Source organism: Phyllostomus discolor, chromosome 13, assembly GCF_004126475.2.
Source record: "Phyllostomus discolor isolate MPI-MPIP mPhyDis1 chromosome 13, mPhyDis1.pri.v3, whole genome shotgun sequence".
NCBI classification, from domain to species: Eukaryota; Metazoa; Chordata; class Mammalia; order Chiroptera; family Phyllostomidae; genus Phyllostomus; species Phyllostomus discolor.
Genome location: NC_040915.2, coordinates 33,406,452 through 33,421,035, shown reverse-complemented (window position 1 = coordinate 33,421,035; position 14,584 = coordinate 33,406,452). Strand labels below are relative to the sequence as shown.

The 14,584-nt window shown below is 56.5% G+C and overlaps 1 protein-coding gene and 1 long non-coding RNA gene across 2 annotated transcripts; one reads left to right on the top strand and one right to left on the bottom strand.

The window, feature by feature from the left end:
- The first annotated feature begins 4,571 nt into the window (after positions 1-4,571).
- Positions 4,572-5,599, top strand: LOC118497888. The gene is made up of 3 exons (XR_004900399.1): positions 4,572-5,247; positions 5,410-5,422; positions 5,537-5,599. It is a non-coding gene; the product is annotated as an uncharacterized LOC118497888 (long non-coding RNA).
- FBLL1 (fibrillarin like 1) lies at positions 5,429-7,368 on the bottom strand. Its single transcript, XM_028528019.2, has 2 exons — positions 7,197-7,368; positions 5,429-6,926 (listed from the first exon to the last, which is right to left on the bottom strand). Exons 1-2 carry the CDS (start codon positions 7,251-7,253, stop codon positions 5,676-5,678), a joined length of 1,308 nt encoding a protein of 435 aa, XP_028383820.2. The 5' UTR covers positions 7,254-7,368; the 3' UTR covers positions 5,429-5,675.
- Between the last annotated feature and the right edge of the window lie 7,216 nt (positions 7,369-14,584).

Below are 14,584 nucleotides of genomic sequence, written 5' to 3'. Positions count from 1 at the left end.
CACGTGTGTGTGCAGATGACGCTTCATGTGTCTGTACACGGGAAACCTCCCTGGTTTTGTGAACCGCTGTCATCCCAACGAACCCCATTAAAAAATTCAGTGAACCCACCGAACACCCAAGCTCAGCGTGACCTCCCTCCCTCAGATGTGCTCCAAGCACTTAACACATCAGCCTCCAGCCAGGCCAAACCACAGAACACAGGGCTCCTGCGTGTGTAACAAGGCACCGACAACTCGTGTATCTATTGCACACCGTACCGAAAGTGAAAAGCACAGTGGGGGTACCAGTCCCCGTCATTAACGTACACAGTGGAACACGCCAGCAGGCAGACACCTAATGGGATGCAAAACCGAGAAACGCAGCATCCGGAGACTGATGGTGGCGTGGCGCACTGCAGAGCGTCTGTTCTTGACCCTCGCGGTCGCGGGGTGCCTGGGGGCTGGCTCGCTGCCACTGCCCCGCGTCATGAGAGAGGACCCCACTCACGTAGCACCAGCCCAGGAAAGGATCAAAATTTGAACATGGACCAAGGACCAAGTACTGACCATGGATGGCTTCTGCGCCACACCGTCAAGTCGGAAAACCGTGCAGTTGCATCGGGCCGAGCCCAGGACCACCTGTAAACACTTAACTCTCATCTCGGGCTCCTCGCTGCCCGAGCCCCTCCGGCACCTGGCAGCCCCGCGGGGCCTCTGACCGGCACACGCTACATGCAGCACACGTCTGCCTCCTCCTCTTCAGCCACAGACGTCAGCCCTCCTCTCTGGAATCTGGGGGAGCATCCTGTGCCGTCCTGCAGGCCCCAGGCACCAGCCACAGAAAAGCTCAGCACAGAAAAGCTTAGGACGGTATTCAAACTACCGTCCTAACTCTGCCTTCCCCGGGGAAAGACCGGAATGGCATGGGATTTTAGACCGCGGGCATCGGCCCTGCACGCACATTAGAGTCAGCTGGGAGGCTTTCAACACCGCCGACGCCCGGCCTTCCCCGGAGCACCTGGCTTTAATCTCACTCACTGCTTTAGAGAAGGGGGACAGGCTGCTCCGTGAGATCCCAAGTCTCCACTTGCTAGCTGCCCCAGCACCTTGTCTGGACCTTGTCCCATGGGGTGAGAAGTCCACGAGGAACAACCGCCGTGCCCCGCACCCCCCCATCCTGGAGCCCAGGTCCCCCCACCTTCCAGGCCAAGCCTCAGGCACAGGGAGCCCACGTCCATCGTCTCCCCCAGGCCAGGGCTCCTGAGTTCCCAGCTCTGGCCGAGAGGGGTGTCTCGAAGGAGGCTGTGGGAAGGGCAGGGCCTGGGAGCGTGTACAGGCGAGGCTCGTGCGGCCTGCCGGGGTGTGGGACAGACCGGGAGTGGGGACAGAAGGGGACAGGCCGGACAGACTCGGGGCGGGGGAGGCTCGGACACCAGGGCTCATTTCACAGCAAGTCATCAAGCTGGAACGTTTACGTTTCGGTGTTTTCCAGTCAGATGGTTCGCATTATCAGCTTCAAAACAATATACAGGGCCCGGCACAAATAATGCCCCCCGTTGTATTACAAAATCTCTTACTACAGAATCATAAGCATGTGATTCTGCAATGTAACACTGTCACACTCAAGCACACCATATGGCATTTCAGGTGAAATGCTGGAATTAAAACTATAAATTATCACACCCACATTCTTACCCTACCAACCCCACTGGAGCAGGCGTTACTTTTGCCGGACCCTGTATTTGAAAAGCAAATAAACGCTTAGCGCCATGTCTAGCACGTAAGTGCTTGATAAATATGGATGGAGAAAAATCCGAACGTACTCACTGCGGCTCAGATGTGTGAAAGCACGTTGCTTGGTGGCTGGATTGCAGCTGGGAGGGAAACTGCCATTTTCAAGAAAGGTGGTTCCTTCTGGCTTCAAACAGTCTCTTTTGGACAAAGGTCCGCTTCCTCGGGGCTTCCCCCTCCCCACTATTCCTCCCTTCATCCCAGGAGACATCTGGGCAGGAAGGGGCTGGGTGGGAGGCCGGGTCTGCGTGCTCTTCCCCGCTGGCCCCTGCCCACCCTCTCTGGCTCCAGGTCCGTCTCCCTCCCGTGTCTTTGAGCATCGCCCCCACCTCCCTGCACCTGCTGTGAAAGTGATTGCAGCTGGGGCCCGGGCCGGCCGCCGGCTCCACCTCGGCTCCAGCCCCGGCTGCTAATTCTCTGACACTCAGCAGCCAGCACCAGCAGCTCCCCCCAGATCGAACCAGACCTCTCATTAGCCCTCCTGAAGTGCCTCGCCACGCCAACGCAACCCCCAACCCCAACCCCCGGCCTTTGTGCGAGCGGCTCTCGATTCCCAGCTCCCTCGTTATCGTGCACTGGCATGGAGAGGGAAGGCAGGAGGAAGGAGCGGCGTGCAGAGCGCTGGGCAGGCGTTTCACAGGGCACGTTGCTTTCCTCACAAGCCGGGGTGAGACGGGCTCTGGCGCTGGAAGCTCCCGTCCGGCCTTAGCGTTGCGGGTTGACTTGTATTCCCCTAAAATGTCGAGGCTCTGACCCTCCCTGTGATTGTGTTTGCAGATGGAAGACTTGAAAGAGGTGATTAAGGTTAAATGAGATCCCAAGAACGGGGCCCTAATTTGATAAGTGCCCTTCTAAGGAGTGAGACAGCAGAGACCTCCGTGGCCCCCTTCTTTTGCTTTCCTCCCCTCCCCCACCCTTTCCCCTCCCTCCCTCCCTCCCTCTCCCCTGCCTCTCCTCCTCCCCCTCCCGCTCTCTCTCTCCACGTCTCTCAGAGAAAAGGCCACATGAAGACACAGGGAGAAGGCAGCCATCATCAAAAGCAAAGAGAAAGGCTTCCCCAGAAACCAACCTTGCTAGCACCTTGACCTTGGACTCCCAGCCTCCAGAAGTGTGTGACAATAAACATCTATTGTTTCGGCCACCCGTCTGCAGTATTTGGTTATGTCAGCTAGTCTAAGGTACCTAGAGACCCCAAAGTGGTGCCTTCTGGGAACTCAAACGTTCTCAGCTCTGAGGGGGTCAGGCGCCCGGAGTCACTGCTCCCTATTTCCTGGGCCTCGCTGCCCACTGGAGCTACAGCTTCACTCTCCCCCTGCCCCAATTCCCCAGAACCGGGTTTTAGCTTCGTCCTATGTTCCCTCCGGCCTCACTCCCACGTTTCTCTTGGTGCTTACCATGTCCTTCCGCTGGCCCGGGACCCCGGCTGCAGCTCAGAGACGTTCTTTGGGAGGTGGTTTCCAGGCCATTTCTCCACTGATGGTCCCGCCTCAAGCTGCATCAGACATTGGACGGTGAATGGTGTCTGGGCAAATGCCAAAGAAAGGGGCCAAGCGCCCCCGCTCTGTCCCCCATCCTGGGTGACAGACACCTGTAAGGAAGACCCAAGAGCCTCTTACGGAGGCCGAGCTGTCTCTGAGGAAGAGCTGGATCCCGTGGGATTCTGGGAGCGATCTTCCTGCACCCCGTGCACCGTCAGTCTCCAGCCCTAGGGGCCCAACCCAGAGAACGTGAATTAGCCCAGGGTCGGAGACGGGGCTCTCTAAAGCGAAGGAGCCAGCACAGAGCTCTGGGGAAAGGCCTCAGGTTCCCGAGTCAGGGTCCCATGGTTTTGACTTCTGGCTGTGACCTTCCTGGGGGACCTCAAGCTCAAGTCATGCCCTGTCTGAACTGCAGTGTCCCACTGGTCACAGGGGTGTCACGGCCCTGGCTTCACCCTCTCTGTGCAGATGCCTGGTTTGGGTTTTTGGGGACATGTTCCCCATTCACCCTCTTCTTCCTGAGCCGGTCTGGCCAACACATCTGAACTTAACTCTCCCCCGGCTTTGCAGGTTGTGTGTGGGGGGGGGAGGGGGAAGAACTTGGAGACTTGGAGGGAGGAGTGAATGGGTGTCTGCCTTTTTAAAAATCTGATTTATCTTCTTTCTTTGGCTCCAAAAGCGCACCCTCAGAAAACGGCGTCTCACCGCAGTCACCACCCAAGCACTCCTTCAGGACCCGCTCTCCCAACGACTGCCCCCCAGGGGGCAACCACCGCCACTCCGCACGTCCAGGACCTCGGTGAAGGGCGAGGGGGGGGTTCCCAATGTGTGGGTGAATGAAAGGCCTCAGGGAGGCCTCGTTTTGGAGCATGCCCTGCCCTTCTGGGAGCGCTCACTCTCCCTGGGGAACCGTGGTGCAGTGCCCAGAGCCCAGCAGCTCTGGGTCTGCGGGAAATGCCCTTCAGAGAGGGGTGCTTCCTGGGAGCCGTTTTCCCAGACGCCGGGCAATACCCCTTCCCACCCTCCTGCTCTGCTGTTTTGAAATCTAAGAAAAGGGTGGGGGTGGGGTGGGGGGACGGAACACAGTACAGCAGGAGAGCCCACCCTGTGTCTGTCCGTCTGTCCTGTGTTTGGGACTCGTGGTCTGCCCCGTGCGGCCCATGTGGAGGACAGGCACGATCCCACTGGGGTACAGGAAATAGTAGTGGATCAGAGAGCCCCAAAGACCGGCATTTAAGTTCCACCTCCTAATGAGTCACGTGAACCTGCGCAACCAAGTTACCTTGGGAAGCCGTGTCGCTCCGCACGAGAAAGGGAGGTGGTCACGGGGCCGCCTCCAGGCTGGGGCGACGAGTAAATAGACCGGGGGGATGCAAAGGGCTCGGCCAAAGAGCAAAGTACGGAATGTACACTGCGGTTAGGACTCTGGCTTGGACTCAGACACACGCGGTGCGTTAGGCTATAGGACTATCTATCCATAGCCAACGCCACTCCCTGGAGTGAACTGTAACTTGGCCAAAGTACACAAAGTGCCCCTTTGGTTCCAAGGGTGACTTTCCAAGCTCCTTAGCAAGTCCCCGACTCTTCTGCCTCCCCCCGAGATGACGAGATGACGAAGCATTGGTGAAGAGGGGCGCTGGGGAGCCCGTACCCTGCGTGACTAGAGTAAGTGCAGCTCCCAAGCGGTTCTGTGATGGGTTCCTATCACCGGCTCTCAAGAATTTAGGGATTTGAAAGATTGGGGGATATTTACTGTAGCAAAACCCAGCCTGGCCTCACTGACACGCCTGAATACTGTTTCTTTAAGCCGTTTAATAGCAAAACCAAAGAAAGGAAAACAACACACCAAGGAAACGCATACACGGTAACACCGAAGGCAGCGGTCTCCGGGAGGTCTCAGGATGGCCCCACACATACACAGTAACACAGGAGGCAGCGGTCTCGGGGAGGTCTCAGGATGGCCCCACGCGTACACAGTAACACAGAAGGCAGCGGTCTGGTGGAAATTTCAGGGAGAGTCCCACGCGTACACAGTAACACCAAAGGCAGCGGTCTGGTGGAAATTTCAGGGAGGGTCCCACGTGTACACAGTAACACCGAAGGCAGCGTCTCCGGGAGGTCTCCGGATGGCCCCACGCGTACACAGTAACACTGAAGGCAGCAGTCTCCGGGAGGTCTCAGGATGGCCCCCCCCCGGAGTACACAGTAACACTGAAGGCAGCGGTCTTGGAAATCTCAGGGACAGCCCCGCACGTACACAGTAACACTGAAGGCGGAGGTGGGGGGAGGTCTCAGGGACGGCCCCGCGCGTACACAGTAACACTGAAGGCAGCGGTCTCGCGGGGGTCTCACGATGGCCCCTCTCGTACACAGAAACACTGAAGGCGGCGGTGTGGGGAGGTCTCTGGGACGGGCCCCAGCAGGGTGCTACTTGCTGCTGCTCTTGGGAAGGGGCCGGTAGACCCCGATAACCACGGCGTGGTCTCTCTCATAGGGCTCCAGGGTCAGCTGCTCTTGAGGCTTTAAATTCTCCTGCTGCAACTTCCTCACCTCGGATGCAAACACCGCCTCCGCAGACGCAGTGGAATCGATGCAGTTGGCCTTGATGGAGATGAGAAAGTGGCCCCCGTTGCGCAGGAAGGTGTGGGCGTTCAGAGCCAAGATGCGGGACTGGTCGGGCTGGGCCACGTCCGCGAAGATCACGTCCACCATGCCGACGAGCATGCGGTACTTGAGCGGGTGTCGGGCATCTTCCAGGACCGGGATGATGTTGGTTCGCTTATTGGCCACGTTGACCAGGTCGCGCCCGGCGCGGTGGGAGAACTCCACCGCGTAGACCAAGCCTTCGGGGCCGACGATGTCGGAGACGTGGGACACTGTGGTTCCCGAGGCGGCGCCCAGGTACAGCACCCTGGACTTGGGCTTGATGTGGATCTGGTCGACCCCGCCCAGGATGGCGGCGGCCAGCTTGGAGCGGAACGGGTTCCAGGTGCGGTACTCCTGCTTCACGCCGCCCTCCGTCACGGTGACCCGCCGCTCGCCGTACACCGAGTGGCCGGGCACCATGTTCAGCGTGACCAGCGCGTCCTCCGCGCCGCGGTAGATGAAGACGCCCTCGTGCCGATGGGGTTCCACCGACACCGTCTTGATACCCTTCTTGCGGCGGTTCTTGCCCCTGGACGCGCCGCCGCGCCGCCGCCCGCCGCCGCCGCGGTCCCTGCCCTCACCGCCGCCGCTGCGTCCCCGGCCTCGGCCGCCGCCGGAGCTGCGCGTCCGTCCCCCGAAGCTGCCCTTGCCTCCAGAGCCACCGCCATCGCCGCCGCCTCCTTTGCTGCTACCTCGCCCACTGCCCCAGCCACTGCCGCTCCAGCCGCTGCTGCCCCAGCCGCCGCCCCAGCCGCCGCTAGAGCGGCCCCCGGAGCCAACCCCTCGTGAGCCAACCGCAGACTTCATGGCGCGCCCTGGGCGCCCGGTAACGGTTTTCAGCGGTGGCTGGTAGTTCCAGGTGGTGGTCTTGGCGCGGGACGCAGGCTGGTGGCCGTGGGTGCCGCTTGCCGCCGAGTGTGCCGCGGCAACGGAGAGAGGCTGTGGGCCGCGGTCCCAACCAGCTCTGCCACAGTCCCAACCAGCTCTGCCGCAGTCCCCGCCAGCTCTGCCGCAGTCCCCACACCCCCGGGGCTGCGCTTTGACGCAGCGATTAGCGTGATTGCATCATTCCCGTTTTGGCAAGCCTGCAGCCCCGGAAGCCCCCCTTCCCAGACCCCGCGCGCAGACGCAGCCCGCTGACTGGTAGGTCTCCCCCTCCCCCACTTTCTCCTTTCTCAGGGACCCCTGTACTGCTCCTGGGCTGCAGGGAAGGGGTATCTCCTTGGCAGGGCAAGGGGAGGGGGCCATGGACGGCAGTCCCCGCCGTACTGCTTGCTCGCTCCACGGTCTCAGGAAGCTTACCTGACCCTCTCTGCACATGTTGTATGAGTTTGAGCAAACTTCTTGAACTCTCTGCATCTCAGTCCCATCTGTAAAACAGAACCTGCCTCAAGGGTTTGTTTTAAAGCACCCGCGAAACCCTAGCCAGTGCGGCTCACTGGATTGGGCACTGGCCTGCGAACCAAAGGGTTGGGTTGCTGGTTTGATTCCCAGTCCAGGCACATACCTGGGTCCCAGGTGGGGGTGTGTGAGAGGCAACCGCACATTGACGTTTCCCTCCCTCTCATTCTGCCTCCCTTCCCCTCTCTCTAAAAATAAATAAATAAAATCTTAAAAATGAATGAATGAATAAAGCACCGGCCAAGGCACACGCTACGTGGTCTATCAATGTTTGTGCTATTGTTTTTAAAAACGTGTGTCTTTTGGAGCATCTTTTATTGAGACAACAGTTTCCACACAAGGAAAGCACCATTCTGTTTTGTTTTACATAAATGTACTGCTGTTGGAGCTTCTGCCACTCGAGGAAGGCTCTGGCGCTCTAGTACAGGGTGGGTGGGGTTGCCGATGGGCGTGCGCACGCGAACACAACACAAACCACGAACCTGGAGTCCGACTCAGCCACTCTGAAAATGTCGTGCTAAAGGGAGGGCCCAGCAGCCACAGTGACGGTAGTTAGAGCCACAGGGGCCAGGGCAGAGGCGGCAGGCAGCGGCAGCGATGGCCGACGCCGTGGGCGTGGAGGCGGGCCCAGCGAAGCAGACCGATGCTGAGAAGACAGAAACCACAGGCTCTCCCGCAGACCAGATGAGCCAGGGAGGCGCAAAGGGAGAAGCCCCAGCCTGGGACCCCGGAACTGCAGTGGCTCCCTGCTGCAGCCAGCTGCGGCCCCGGTTGCTTTCTACTCGGCTCTGTTCGCGTCCATTAACTAGGCTGAATCCCAGAACCTGTTCTGGAACCGCACGCAGCAACAAACTGTTGCTTCTTCAAGGGGAACAGGCCAGAGCCCTAAATCCTCTAACACACCTCGACGGGGGCAAAAACCTCATGTTTACCCTTGAATTCTAGTCCATACTTCAGACATCCGCTTTCAGTCTGCAGTCTTTTCTTGAGTAGATATTGAAAACTAATTCAAAGTCAAAACAAAACAAACAAAAAACAAGAACCATGGGGAAGCACCAAGGACGGCAAACTCGCCAACCCAGAAGTCTGCAGCGCATTAGGTCAGCACCCCGGACAGCGGCATGACTGGGGTGGGGGCATTTTAGAGACTAAGGCTGGGTTTGGGGGGGCCCAAGAGCTGGGGAAGGTGCTGTGAGCACCGGGCAGGCGGGCCGCCCCGCCGTGTTATAGGGAGTAACCACCTGCTCCGGAGTGAGAAGAAACGTGCCTGAAAGTCAGGGGAAACGTGAGGCGGGGGGACTGGGGGTGGGGGCACACATTCCATCCTGCCCAGATCCCTCGTCTCAAACTCAGGGACGGCAACACCAGGTCTGGTTTTCCCTGAGGGCCCAGGTGGCTCCTTAATAGGCCCCAGCAGTGTCCGCACTCACTGCAGTGCAGACGGGGGTCAGGGACTGCAACGGACGGTTCCCATCAAACACTCTCCTTCGAGGTTGCAGCTTCCGTTCCAAAGGGAGGAGTGTTCTCTAACCTGAGCGATGACTGGAGGTCCCCCAAATCGGCCCCTGTGAGGGTCAATTTTCTATGTCAACTTGACTGGCCCACAGGGTGCCCAGATAACTGGTCAGACATTATTCTCAGTGGTTCGGGGGGGGGCGGTGTTTGGGCAGTAAAGCGAACATTTAAAGTGGCAGGCTGAGGAAGGCAGAGTGCCCTCTGGGACATGCGTGGGCCTCCGCCCACTGTTCAAGGCCTGAGTCGAACCAAAGGCTGATCTGTCCCCGATGGCCAGGCACATGTCCCTCCCTGTCCTACGGCAGTCTGCCCACCCTCGGGCTTGACCTGCTGTGTTGGCTCTGCAGACTGTGGACCTGCCAGCCTCCATAAACCCGTGGGCCATCAACACAGACAGATCAGTCCGTCTGCCCCACTGGTTCTGTTTCTCCGGAGAACCTTAACACAGCCGCTGACACAAGGGCTTGGGTCCAGGTGGTTTTTCGGCAGGTGATTCCAGGAACACACGTGGGGCTGGGGACAATGAGACAGGCTAAGAAATAGAGCACCAACGAGCAGATTGGGCTATCAGAGCCCAGCTGTCTGAGCACCTTGCGGGAGGCCGTGCAGAGTGTCTCAGAACTGCTCCTCTGCCAGCTGGGGGCCGGGGGCCTGGGAGGCCAGACTGAATCCACGGTGCTCCCTTGCCCTACTGCCAGCTGCTCTGGGGCATTCACTTCCCGCCGTGAGCTGCTCCTGTGTGCGGCACAGCCGACTCCCCGATGCTGCAGAGAGCCCTCGGGCAGAGAAGCAGGCGCTCGAGGTGAACTCTGAGGTGGGCGCAGGGGGCACTGGGCAGGGCATCCACAGGGCCTGCTTCCCCTGACCACCGCATCTCATATACAACCAGAACTTCGTAACCCGGAAAATGTGCACAAGCTCATGAAGCTTATTATTCCAGGAAAGGAAGTCAGACTGAGTGCACTGCTGCTTCCTGTAACACAGGTACTCAACTTAGCAGTACAAACCTCGCTTCGATGAGCATGAACATCTTTCACTGTGGTGCAGCGTACTATGGAGGTCTGTGGTTACGTTTAAGAGCTTGTTCCTACTCTGCTTCTATCCAGGGTACGAACTGCCCATCCTGCACAATGGCCTCTCTCCACTGCGCTGCAGGTTACTGAAGAAGACACCAATCCATCACCGAGGAAGTCTGCCAAACTCTCACCTAAAATATTTAGGTGATCCCGTTCACCACTCCAGGTGTAAGCCTCAGCAGGCACGCCTGCTGACACACGCTGACCTGCGTGTCCCAGTCACGCTGTCACTGCCTCTGCTCTACCACAGGGCATGTGTCTCCCGGGCGCCTGCTCTCCGCCTCTGCTGTAAGTGGACCGACGTGGCCTTTCTCCTGTCCTTGCCGTTCACTTCGGAACAGAAACCCTCAGGATGCCCTGCACTCCCATGTGATTCCCTAGACGCGGCTGACTGGGAGGGGTGGCTGGTGACTCAAACCCCAAGGAGCAGCGCCCCGGATGTGGAGTGGTTCTTTGGGAATGATAACTGTGGACTAGCAATGGGAGCGGCCACCTCCCCGGTGGTGCCTCTTTCCCCAGGTTCTGGGTGCTCACCCCACTCGCTGGATTTCCTGCCCGGGCTTCAGGCAGCCCGCTCCACAATCCAGCAGGGGCAGTTTCTCCAGACATCATCTGCCCAGCGCTGCCCCAAGCTGCCCGTCGGTTCCATCACGTTACTGCTGTCATTTCAACAACCTGCTAAGGGCTCCCGGACCATCCTCCCTCGTGGTACGCAAGCCCAGGGCGACTTCCTCGGGCCTCTTCTCACTCACGGCCTCACCACTGGACGGCCCCGAAGGAACGGATACGAACCAAGTTTTCAAATCTTTCTGACTGCAGGTGTCCTGTCCCAGGACAGTATTTAGTGACCCCAGCCCCCCCCACCCCGGGACACCTTTTCTGTCTCCTGGCTTTGACTCCTGCCTGGCACCGCTGTTTGTTACAGCCTGTCGGTTGTAACGCCACAGCCTGGGAGCGCCCATCAGCCAGCAGAGCCGCACATGGCCCACCCCTCCTGTGCACGGCCCAGGGACGCCACCAAGGCAGGGACTCGTGCCAAACATTGCATCATAAGGGGACTGAGGTGTCAAAACTTACACAAAAACTTTTCCTCTCGAGCTGCTGGTAACAATGACATCTGTCTCAGTCCTGAAGACTCTTTAGCAGTGGGCACCACCTGTTCAAGATGCTTCCTCAAAGGCTAAGGCTGGCGTTGCGGCCAGGCCTTCCTTTCTGGCAGCAGATAGATGGGAACAACTAGGGTCACTGACACTTGTGTTTGCAGCTGACTTACTACTCTGTAAGATATGCCCTGCAGTGATCTCCACAGTCACACCTGTGACCGGGCCTCAGTGGTCAACGTGGAGTACGTCGGTCCGGTCCCACCCTGACACTCGAAAGACGCGTGAGACTCTCGGCTCTGCTTCTCTCCCCCAGCATTCCAGCACACCGCCTGGGGGTGACTGCCATGACTTCGGTAAAACCCGCTGTGGGGCGGCGACATTCCACCCCACTCTCACTGGTGCTTAAATGTTCGTGCACGAAGGGGCTTTCACAGCCTGTTTCCTGGAAGCCACATAGTTCACTTCCAAAGGTGACTCAGGGGGCTGCATCTCTAGCCGCAGTGATAGTCTGGCCAACACGGGCTGAGCCATGATGCACTAACACACTGTAACCCCTGTTACCGACGGGCTGACACAACCATGTTTATTCTTTATTCCTTGCTCACGTGTCACATCTGCTGAAGGTCCACAGAAGGTCCGCTCCACACACTTGCTGCAGGGCTCAGGCACTACGTCTTGTGGCTGTAACACGAGAAACAAGAAGGCCTCTGCTGTCACCACCGGGGAAGAGACCGCACGGAGAACTCACGTTCTTTGTTCTGTTTTGGCCCAGGGTTGGACACTGTCAGTTCTACTCACAACCCACTGGCCAGGACTGGCTACTTGCCCGAAGTGAAAGGCAGCTGGGGAGCGTGGGTGGGATAACGGGCCGACAGTAAATGCTTTCGCCATGGGTGTCTGCTGCAGGATGCCAGCTGGCCCACCTGGGCCAGTGCACCCAGTCCGCTGTTCCACATGCATCTGTTTACATATGCTCACCAAGACAAAGTGTGGTACCTCCTTACTAACATGTGATCAAAACCCAGACTCATCACTGATTCCCAATCACATATCTCACAGAGCTTGTTAATAAAGTAGAAAAGAGAACTCTCTCCCCTTTTCTAGCCTCTGGGCCTTGAAGAACATCTGAAGTCCCTCACCTGGGTCCCAATGTTCAGCCATCACCTTGCTGGTGTGGCACTTCATCTCGGGGGTGGCTCACACTCATGCCATCTCCCCTGTAGAGTTTGTGACTGGCACTCAGTAAAGAAATGCTCAAGGCTGAGACGGGTCAGGGATCTCCAGAGACACAGGAATTTATTTTTCAGTTCTTGAGGCTCCAGTCCAAGACTAGTCTGGTGGGTTTCTGAGGAGAGCTCTCCCTTCCTGCCTTCTCACTGTGCCCTCCCGTGGGGGGCGGCAGGGGGGCTCTCTGGAGTCTCTTCTTTCAAGGAGGCTTACCTATTAATGCCACACTCTACAGCTGCATTTAACCTTAATCACTGCTGTACTCCAAAAACAGACACTGGGAGTCAGGGCTTCGACAGGAATTTTGGGGACACACAACTAAGTCTACAGTGATGAGCTACTTCCCCAAAGGTCTCCTTTCTAGAAGAAACCTTTGAAATCATCAGTAGGTCCTCATTTTTACAGAATAAGAAATGAGATTCAGAGACGAGCTGGCTCAACCACACTACAAATCCTACAAACTACCTGCAAATTCTGATGAGGTAAGCATCCAACACCCCCCACAAGGACACAGTGAGCTGAGTGCGCTCTCCGTCAATCCATTGCATCTTTTGCAAGCACTGTCTACATCTCTAACACTGTTGGCCAGTGTGGAAATGCAAAGCGCGTCAAACACAAAATAGAGCAATTTTAAAAACTTCAAGTGACCTCATGTGCTTTCACAAACCTTGATATAATTTCTATGACCTGACTGAACATTACTTAAGTTTCTAAAGAGTTAATGCTGGCTGTTTCGGGCTGACATTGGCCAGGAGGAACCGTTGCTACCACAAAATTATGTCACTGATGCAAATGAACTTGAGTTACCTGTCCTGAGTTCTCCTCAGGCCTGGCGTAAACCCTCTGTGAGAATTCGCCGTTCGGCGGTGGGAAACTGGGGCAGCTGGCGACTCCTCATTTCCCCAATACAGTCAGAATAACCTCTCTCCGACCCGTCTGCAGCGTGAGTGTGCTCTGCTTTCTGTGGACAGTCAATAGGGAACCCCCAAAGACACGCACAAGAACCAAAACAACATATTTGGACTAGAGTTGCTCTCATGCTCCTCTTTGACCCCAGGGAACCCTAAATAACTTGTTTGTGGCCTCTAGAAATTTCTTTAGTCAGTGGGGTCGAATCAGAGCCTGACAGAAAATGTTCTCTAAAATAGCCCCCATCCTTGTTAACTCTCAGTACCTCTGACTGCACGTCAGCTTCATTCATACCCTCCTTTTGGCCTCTCTGCTCTGTAGGAATGCATCTCAGCAAAGCTGGAAAAAATAAAAATAAGCCTGTTTTTATGAAAATCACTTTCAATCAGCTAAAATCTGGAAATGGAATCCAGAGGTCAGTGGTACAGAAGGGGTCAACTTTATTCTGATCATTTTGTTCTCCAATAGATCTTCAGTTTCTATTAATTTTTTCCTTATTATGGACCATATCTTTTTCTATGCCTTATAATTTTTTAAACTTTACTTTTTAGAAGGAAGGGGAAGGGAAGGAGAAAGAGAGGGAGGGAAGCATTGATCAGTTGCCTCTTGCAAGCCTCTAACGGGGGACCTGGCCTGCAACCCAGGCATGTGCTTTGACCGGGAATCGAACCGGCGACATTTTCTTTGCAGGCCAGCCCTCAAACCACTGACCCACACGAGCCAGGGCACATTTTGAATATTTTAATGTGACAACTCTGGAAATGAGGCTCTCCTCTCTGTCCGGGGCTTGTTTTTGTTGCTTGTAGTTGTTCATTTGGTGACTTTTCTAAACTAGTTTTGTCGTGTCTGAATTGTTTGCTGTGTGCAGCCACTGAAGTCTATTGTGTTAACTTACTGGTGACACAGGTACTTCCTGAAAAGCCGAACTCGCTCTCAGAGCTTGCAGCTCTGTGCAAGCTGGCGCAACCCCCGGCCACGCAGCCAGAAGTTCACAGCTGTGCCTTGGTGTTTACTTCCTTCTTGCACAGAGCCTCGAGATCAGCCGGAGGGCTTAAGGGCTTTTCAGATCTGTCCTGAGCATTTGCAGAACCCCGGACATGGGCATGGCTTTCTAGATATCTAGGAATGTGTCACAGCTGTTCAAAAGCCTGTATTTCCTCAAAGCATCTCATTCCCTAACCTTTCTTCCCAAGCTCTGTGGTTAGTCTACTGTTTGCCCCAAATGGTATTTGTTCCCCTAGACAGCAGCAACTCATACATTTGCTTGCAAATGTTTTTGATAAATGGTCTCTAGGTAGCCATCTCTGTACTGGAAGAACTATGAGTTAGGTAAAACAAAGGCACGCTCTTTGAGCTGGTACTCCGAGGAACTGCCAGACCGTTCAAAAGAAACAAATAATTCTTTGCAAATTAGTTCCACTGTACTCACTGTAGAACTGGCATACTCACAGCGAATGTG